This window comes from Trichosurus vulpecula, chromosome 2 (assembly GCF_011100635.1).
Source record: "Trichosurus vulpecula isolate mTriVul1 chromosome 2, mTriVul1.pri, whole genome shotgun sequence".
NCBI classification, from domain to species: domain Eukaryota; kingdom Metazoa; phylum Chordata; class Mammalia; order Diprotodontia; family Phalangeridae; genus Trichosurus; species Trichosurus vulpecula.
Window position 1 is genome coordinate 40671208 of NC_050574.1, and position 8145 is coordinate 40679352.

Here is an 8145-nt window from a genome sequence, read left to right on the forward strand (position 1 = left end):
TCCCTGTTCTAAGGCCCCTCCCAGCTCTGACATTCCCTGTTCTAAGGCCCCTCCCAGCTCTGACATTCCCTGTTCTAAGGCTCCCCCCACTCCTGACATTCCCTGTTCTAAGGCCCCTCCCACCTCTGACATTCCCTGTTCTAAGGCCCCTCTCACTCCTGACATTCCCTGTTCTAAGGCCCCTCCCAGCTCTGACATTCCCTGTTCTAAGGCCCCTCTCACTCCTGACATTCCCTGTTCTAAGGCTCCCCCCATTCCTGACATTCCCTGTTCTAAGGCCCCTCTCACTCCTGACATTCCCTGTTCTAAGGCTCCCCCCACTCCTAACATTCCCTGTTCTAAGGCCCCTCTCACTCCTGACATTCCCTGTTCTAAGGCCCCTCCCAGCTCTGACATTCCCTGTTCTAAGGCCCCTCTCACTCCTGACATTCCCTGTTCTAAGGCCCCTATCAGCTCTAGCAATTTGTGAATCTATTGCTTCAGCTCCCCAGAGAAACCATCTGTGATGTCCAGACCAATAAGATGGCATTCTTTGTATTTATTGAGGCTGTCATGCTGCCCCCCATCTCCCCGCCACAGCTCTCTAGGCTTCTCTCCTCAACTTCAGTCACCTGCAGAGGAAGAACGCATGAGGTTTGTATCTGTCCTGGGGGAGGGGACTTCTTGGGGGGGGACTGAGACCCATAATGGCTGCCGTAGCCACACCCCATGGCCCCTTGGCACATCCCTCCCACACCTTTGCCACTGAACTTCACTGCCCTTGGCAAGGGCTTGGCTGTTCCATCCATCTCTAATCCCTCCTCCAGCCCACTGTCCAGTGTGTGCTCTGTGCTCTGGACAAACCAGGCTGCTGGCCAGTCCTCTCTTTTCTTTGGGCACAGGCTACCCCCATGCTTTAATGCCCACCTTCCTTTCTTTGACCACCAGGAATCCCGCTTCCTTCAGGACTCAGTTTCCACAGGAAGCCTTTGTGATCCACCCCATTCCTCACCCACTAGTGACTCCTCCCACTCCAACTACCTTGCACTGATCTTGCAAATATTTTGCAATCTAGTAAGTTCATGTTGTTTTTCCTGAGAGAATGGAAGCTCCTTGAGGTCAGACTGTCTGGTTTTAGTCTGTACCCATGGTGCCCAGCATGGGCCTAGTGTCTGCTGCTGTAGGTTGATCAACTTTGGAATAGTTATTGAATTGGATTAAATTTCAGGCCTAGAGAATGATGTTGTGGGAGATGAGGAGGGTAGGACAGACAAGGAGGGGGTGGGCAGTCCAGTATACAGCTGGGCTGGAGCATGGGACACAAGAGGGCAGAAGCCTGAGGCTCAGGTAGCAAGGCCCAGTTGTGCTAAATAATGAATGATGATGACTTCTGTCGGGTGGCAGGGGGCCACATGAGAGGCCTGTGCCCTGTCTGGCATTGGGTGATGGATTTCTGGGAGGATGGACTTATGCTCAAGGTCACCTTCCCCCTATCCCAGCCTGTACCCCCTGCTGCCCCTGCTGCCCCCCACCAGCCCAGCATGACAGGTACCTCAGGAGAGCAGGTGGAAGATGAAGGTCCCTATGAGGCTTAGCAGGATGAGGCTGACACCGATGCTGAGGAAGACGACCATTCTTTGACTGATGGCATAGGGAGGCTTTAAGATGGGTAAGGAGGGCTCTAGACACAAAGAGGGGAAGGAGGGCATCAGTTGCGGTCTTCTGGGAAGCATTCTGTGGCCCTGCCATCACACAGCAGACCTCTCCTCCCTTGGGACTCTTCCAATGTGGATCCTAGATGGCCACGCCCTTGGAGTGGGAGGGAGCTTTCTGTGTGGGAGTACCCTGGGTCTCCAGCTGGACTGCTGGCTCCCCATCACTTCCAAGGGGCCTGCTCTAGCCAACTGAGGCTCTACCTAACATGGGAAGGGGATCTCCTGATGTCCTGCTTTCCAGTGCTTTCTTCCTCATGATTTCTCTGAGTACCTGCTGTATTCCCCATGAGGATGGGAGCATGGGTTGGGGGGACAGCTGACTGGGCTACGTTGACATAGCATGCAAATGGGTGTTTAATAAATGTGGAGTTGGGCATATAGGAGGGGCAGAGACAATCTCAGATATGACAGCAGATGTATAAAAGTCATGGAACATCAGAGCCTTAGAATGGGGAATACCAGAGCTGGGAAGGACCTTAGAACATGGACTGTCAGGTGAGAATGGGGGAAACATTAGGACAAGGAACATCAGAGCTGGGAGGGGCCTTAGTACAGGGAATGTCAGAGCTGGGAGGGCCCTTAGAACATCGTCTGTCAGAGCTGGGAAGACCCTTAGAACAGAGAATGTCAGAGCTGGGAGGTAACTTAGAACAGAGGATGTCATATCCCAGGGATGACAAGTGCTGTCTTCACAACAGGTGAGCCCCCCTCTCTTGGGTTCCACTAGGACTATCTAATTATTATCTTTAATTTTGTGCCCACCCTCCCCCGACTTTCTTTTTCCATCCTGTGGGATTCCTGTGTCCTTCCTCACTTTTTCTTTCTCTCTGGCTCAGCTGGATTCAGGGGACCAAGCAGAGGGGATCCACCCTCTCCGGCTGATCGTCCCTTCTTTCTGTGAATTCATTTCAAGCCCCAATGCCGAGGTCTTCTTCTTCATCCCCTATCCCCAAGGTCACAGAAGGATGACACTTTCCAGGAAAACTTACCATAAACTTTGAGGGTGACGGTCGAGTAGAGGATCAGCTGGGTCTTGGGGTTCTCTGCAATGCACCTGTAGGTGCCCACATCTTCCCAGGACATGGACCTGATGCTGAGGGTGCTGTTGGTGGTAGCCAGGGCAGTGCCGTTGAGAAGCCATTGATACAGGCATGCGGGCTGTGACACTGTCTGGCAGTATATATTTATGCTGGAGCCCAGCTTGGCTTTGATGGTGCCCAGGTGGAGAAGAGGGATGGAGTTCATGTCTATGAAATCTGGCCCATCTGTGATGACAGAAAGGAAGGATGCTGGTCTCTGGCCCCTTCCCCTCCCCGATTCTTTAAGGTCTAGTTCAACTTCTTCCTTCATTCATGCACCCGTGCGTTCAAGTGCATTCACGTGCATTCACGTACTCTTATTCATTCACTTATTCACTCATTCATTCATGCATTAATTAATTTTATAGCCTATCCCTCATTCTGATACAGCTTCTCTAATCACTGAACTTTATTAAACACCTTCTCTATGTACCCCCTGCTGGCACTAAGTCTGCAAAGGGAAAATGCAGCTGTCCCTGGCCTCCAGGAACTTGTGTGCATCTACGGATTGGCAAATGACAGAAATGTTGGCTTGGGTCTGTCATTTCCTTGGCATAAGGAGAAAACTCTCTCTGCCAATGTAGGTCACCACCTGCTCTGCAACTTCAGAGTTTTAGAGCATTGCCCGAAGACACTGGGAAGCTGAGGACCTGCCGGGGTCACACTGATGGAGTGGAGGGCAGGCCTTGTACCCAGTTCTTCTTGACTCCAAGGCTGATTCTCTTTTTCCTGGACCATGCTACCTAGCAAATGTAAAATATGCAAAACATATGTAATGTGAAAGTTGATCCAAAGTCATTTCTTGTGGGTGGAAGGCCAGAGAAGGAAGTGGACCTTGAGCGGAGATTTGAGACTCCCAGAAGTGGAGGTGGTGAGGGAGGGTGTTGGGGCACGGAGGATAGATAACTCGTGTAAGGCATTGAGGTGGCAGATCGAAATTTGTGCAAATTTGGTGGGGAAGTAGGGTTTACAGTTGGGATGAGGTTAGTCTGGAGAGGAGGGCTGGAGCTGGAACATGAAGGGTTTAAAAGACCAAACAGGAAACAGGGAGCCATGGAAAGTTCTTGAGCGAGGCAGTGACATGGTAAGATCTATGCCTGGCACATAGCACAGAGCTGGGCACACAGTAGGTGCTTAATTCACGTTCATTGACTGTGCTTTTAGGAACCTCAATCTGGTAGCTGTTTAATTAGGATATCATTGAAAGTGGTCCATATGAGAAGTGGGGAAGGTGTGAGCTGGGGAGGTCATGCACAGAGAGAGAGAAGAAGGTGGAGTGGGAGAGTGGATGAGAGTCAGAGAGGGAGACTGTCTCTGGGAAGGGCTGGCTGTTCAAGTGCTGGCTCCTTCACCTCCTAGTTGGGGGACCCTGGAATCCTCAGCCTCTCAACTCAAGGTCTCAGGGTTACTTTTCACTTTTAAAATTTACTGACGACTTCCCCTAAAACACTTCTGTTTATGTGCGTTAAATCTGCTGATAGGGTGCAGTAGATAGAGATCTAGCCTTAGAAACAGGAAGACCCCAGGTCAAATCCAGCCTCAGATACTTTCTTGCAGGGTGACCCTGGGCAAGTCACTTAACCGCCGCCTGCCTCAGTTTTCCCAACTGTAAAATGGGAATGATAATAGCCTCTACCTTCCAGAATCACAGGTCAGATCTGGAGAGCATCGTAGAGATGGTTTAGTACAAAGCTCGAATTGTGCAGGTGAGAAAACAGGCTCAGAAAGGGAAGGTGCCCGCCCAAGGTCACATGCATGTGCATGTGCATGGGACTTGTGGTCAGTGTGATGGATCTTTTTTTCCTTCCCCTCTGCTGTACCTGCTGCATTCCATGCCAGCCTCCATTGCTGCCGGAGCAGAGAATGATGCTTTTCACTTGGAGCAAAACTCTGTCACTAAAAGTACAGTAAGTTTGTCTGGTCAAGGATTTGAACTGTGTGCACTCTTGTAGGCTGCCCTATGAGCTGAGACCAGGGGTCAGAGGTTAATGTCACGAAGAGCGTAGTGGGTTTTGTTTCTTTAAGCACTCATAGATCAAATTTTGGCAGGTTTAATAGTATATATGTCTTAATACAGAATATGAGTGGTTGTTATGTGATAATTGCAAAGCCAGTCACAGGTAAGTGTCTCTATAAAGAGCAATTTCTTTTCTTCAGCTAGTCAGAACCCCTTAGCACCCAGAACCTAGAACCCAGCCTGTGCTTTACCACTTGTGTTCTAAGATTGAAGAAACCTTATGGCTTTAAAATAACTTCTAATCTTGATGTTGAAAGAGAATCAATAGATATTGTATCCAAAAAAAGATTAGTGATCCAGGACTAGAGTCTGGATCGGCTCAATCTGGAAGCTCTCCCTCAGCTCTGACATTCCATGTTCTGAGGTCTTCAATTGCGACATTCCACCTGAGGAATGCAATTTCACGTGGGAGAATGGAGGCAAAGGACAGTCTCACTCTTGTATTTGTATCCCCAGCACCTGGCACGGTATCAGGAACACAGTTGATGCTTAATAAGTGCTTGTTGATTGATTGCTATTCTAAGGCCCCTCCCAGCCCCACATTCTTTGTTCTAAGGCCACTCCCAGCTCTGACATTCCCTGTTCTAAAGGCCCTCTTAGCTCTGACATTCCCTGTGCTAAGTTCCCTTCCAGCCTTGATATTCCCTGTTCTAAGGCCCCTCCCAGCCCTGACATTCCCTGTTCTAAGATCTCTCCCAGCTCTGACTTTCCCCATCCTAAGGCCCTCCCAGCTTTGATGTTCTTTGTTCTAAGGCCTTCCCAGCTTTGACAGTCTGAGTCTGTGAATTGAATCTATCTGGTAACTCTGTCAATGGCCTAGTCTGTGTCTTACACTTCCCTTATTTCTGAGGAGTTTGGGGTCTGGGAGAGGATGGGGGCCTTGAGTTACTCACAGTATATTTGTAGATTCTGAAAAGTGCTTCTCTGTGAGGTGGCTGGGTTCGACACTTCGCAGTAGTAGGGCCCATTCTGGGAGCGACTGACCCAGCCACTGAGGGTCCTGTTGTCTGAGGACAGAGCCCACTGATAGCCCTGAGACACCGGGAAGTAGTTGAGGTACCACTGGATCTGGAGGTCGCTGGTGTTGTTGGGTTGGCAGGTAAAGTTCACAATGTCCACATATTCTACTACACTGGCTGTGCTTACTGTGATGTTGGGTTGGAACAGCTTCTCTGTGGGCACAGGGCAAAGGGGGCTGAAGAGATGGGACCAGTCCTCTTTAGACCCAGGCCAAATGCCAGCCTCCCCTAAGCCCCCAGACTTCAAGAGGGCAAAGGGAGGGGACTCAAAGCCAGACCATAGGAGCATCCATCAAAGGAACGAGGAACAAAAGACAAAAAACCCCCAGGATCCCTGTCCTCAAGCAGCTTCTGTTCTCCTAGGGAATCTAACATTCAAACCACTGAGGAAACCTAAGATGATTTCAGAAGGGTGAAGCACCAACAACCAGGGGATCAGATAAGGTTTCCCCCCACTGTTCCTGGCTCAGCCCTCTCTGGCTAAGCCCAAGGGGGCTTCTCTCTCTTCCACGGGACAGCTCCTCACCTATCTCCATTAGAGACAACTCCAGGGTTTTCAGCTTATCCTCACTCAGGCTGGCCCAGACTCCCCAGGCTTCTCCATCCTCTCTTATAGAAACCTTTGGGAGGTGGGAAGCCGAAGTGAGTCTTCCTGTTTGGCTCCCGCTGATGTCAGAGATCATTTGTCCCCAGGAAATCTACCATTCTCTCACTCAGCCATATTCTTGGAGTGAGGCCCACAAAAGTTTGTGAGATGTTAAGGCCCAGGGCTAGAGCCTTCAAACCACTTCCTAACCATCTAACAATGAGATAAAATTCCTAGAGAGGTAGTGAGCCCCCCATTCCTAGAGGTATCCAAGCAGAGGCATACACCCCTTTTCAGGCATGGTATCTCAGAGGCACAAGATAGCCTCTACCCTGAGAGGCTGTGATTGTTACTGCTGGGAAGACAGAGGGGGAAGCCGGCTTACCCCAGACCTGGATCTGTCCAGTGGCCTCCTGGGATCCCTCAGTGCTGGCCACCACTGCTGTGTAGTCCCCAGTATCACCAAACTCTAATTCTGTGATGGTCAGGTATCCTTGTTCAGTCACATTCTCTCGGCCAGTATTTACAGGGCCAGGAATCCAGCTAGGAGGGGAGGAGGTATATGAAACAAGCATGTTTGCTTCGATGGATCCGTTCCCCCGGTACCATGTAAAGTTGACATCACCGGTGGGGGCTCCATAGACCCGCCATCTGATTGAAGTGCCCAGCACCCTGTTCAGGTTTTCAGGGTAGAGAAACAGTTCATCAGCTGCCACGGAGGCAAGGAGGGTGGCTAGGGGAAAAAGGATGGAAGACACTGGTCAGTAACTTCCAGCCCTGTGTATCACCTTGTGCTTGTAAATGTGCGTTGGGATGTGTTTGTGTGCCGCCCTGGTATAGTCAGTGGGAAGAACCTGAACCTGGTATTACCTTGTTGTGTGACCTTGGGCCCTTCACATCCTTCTCTTGACTTCAGTTTCCTCATTTGACAAACCAAGAAGTAGGACTAGATAGATGTCAGCTACATTTCTTTCCATCTCTGACATGTCTTATGTTATATGTCCTATGTTCTAAGGTACCTTCCAACTTTGACATTCTATGTTCTAAGATTCTGATTGATTTCTGTATTTTGGGATCACTTCGAGCTCTGTATTTCTCTTTATGAACGTTAATTTTTTTGTATTTACATGTGGGTCTGAGCCGCAGTGTGGGGAAGTGGATGAAGAGCCAGTTCAGAGGGAGGAAACCCTGGGTTCAAGTGTCTCCTCTGACACACATCCTGGCTGGATGACCCTGGACAGGTCACTTCAATATTTCAGTGTCCTGGGAAACTTTGTGAGACATCAGACAGAAGAAGAGTTGCTAGTCTCCATTGGCAAGGACGGTTTCCTCCCTGGGAGGAGCCAACCCCTTTGAAATCACAGGTGTGAGATAGAAAATGAATGTCCCTGTGTGTTCATATATGGGCCAGGTGTGGCCCACTTGGGAAGGTCTCCAAATGATGGGCTCATATTGCCCCAGCCTGGGACCCCTGGTATGAACATGAACACTTCCCCCCGTTCCTCTCCCGTCCCCCGACTTTGTGCAATCTTCTCACCTGTGAGCAGGAGCCTCTTGCACCGGCTGCCGGCCCTGAGGAAAGTTTCCGAGGGAAGCGCCATGTGTGGGAGCTCCCGGGCTGATGGCTGTCCTCCCTCTCCTGAGAAGATGCAGCCTGGCTGTCCTTGGTCCTGAGTCAGCTTCACAAGGCTGAATCTTAGTCTGTCCTGTCCCCACCCTGTCTCATCTGTCTCCTGCCTCTGCCTCCCTC

General features: G+C 50.3%; 1 protein-coding gene across 1 annotated transcript; it reads right to left on the reverse strand.

Annotated features, from left to right (window-relative positions):
* Positions 1 to 1532: 1532 nt before the first annotated feature.
* LOC118836356 (carcinoembryonic antigen-related cell adhesion molecule 18-like) lies at positions 1533 to 7996 on the reverse strand. The gene is made up of 5 exons (XM_036743674.1): positions 7933 to 7996; positions 6781 to 7128; positions 5684 to 5962; positions 2684 to 2959; positions 1533 to 1660 (listed from the first exon to the last, which is right to left on the reverse strand). The coding sequence occupies exons 1-5, from the start codon at positions 7994 to 7996 to the stop codon at positions 1533 to 1535; spliced, it is 1095 nt and encodes a 364-aa protein (XP_036599569.1).
* Positions 7997 to 8145: the final 149 nt, after the last annotated feature.

Coding starts and splice junctions, on each gene's coding strand:
- LOC118836356 (XM_036743674.1), bottom strand. CDS start 7,996: ATGGCGCTTCCCTCGGAAACTTTCCTCAGGGCCGGCAGCCGGTGCAAG. Junction 7,129..7,932: donor CAAGAGGCTCCTGCTCACAG/GTGAGAAGATTG, acceptor TTTTTCCCCTAG/CCACCCTCCTTGCCTCCGTG. Junction 5,963..6,780: donor TGGACAGATCCAGGTCTGGG/GTAAGCCGGCTT, acceptor CTGTGCCCACAG/AGAAGCTGTTCCAACCCAAC.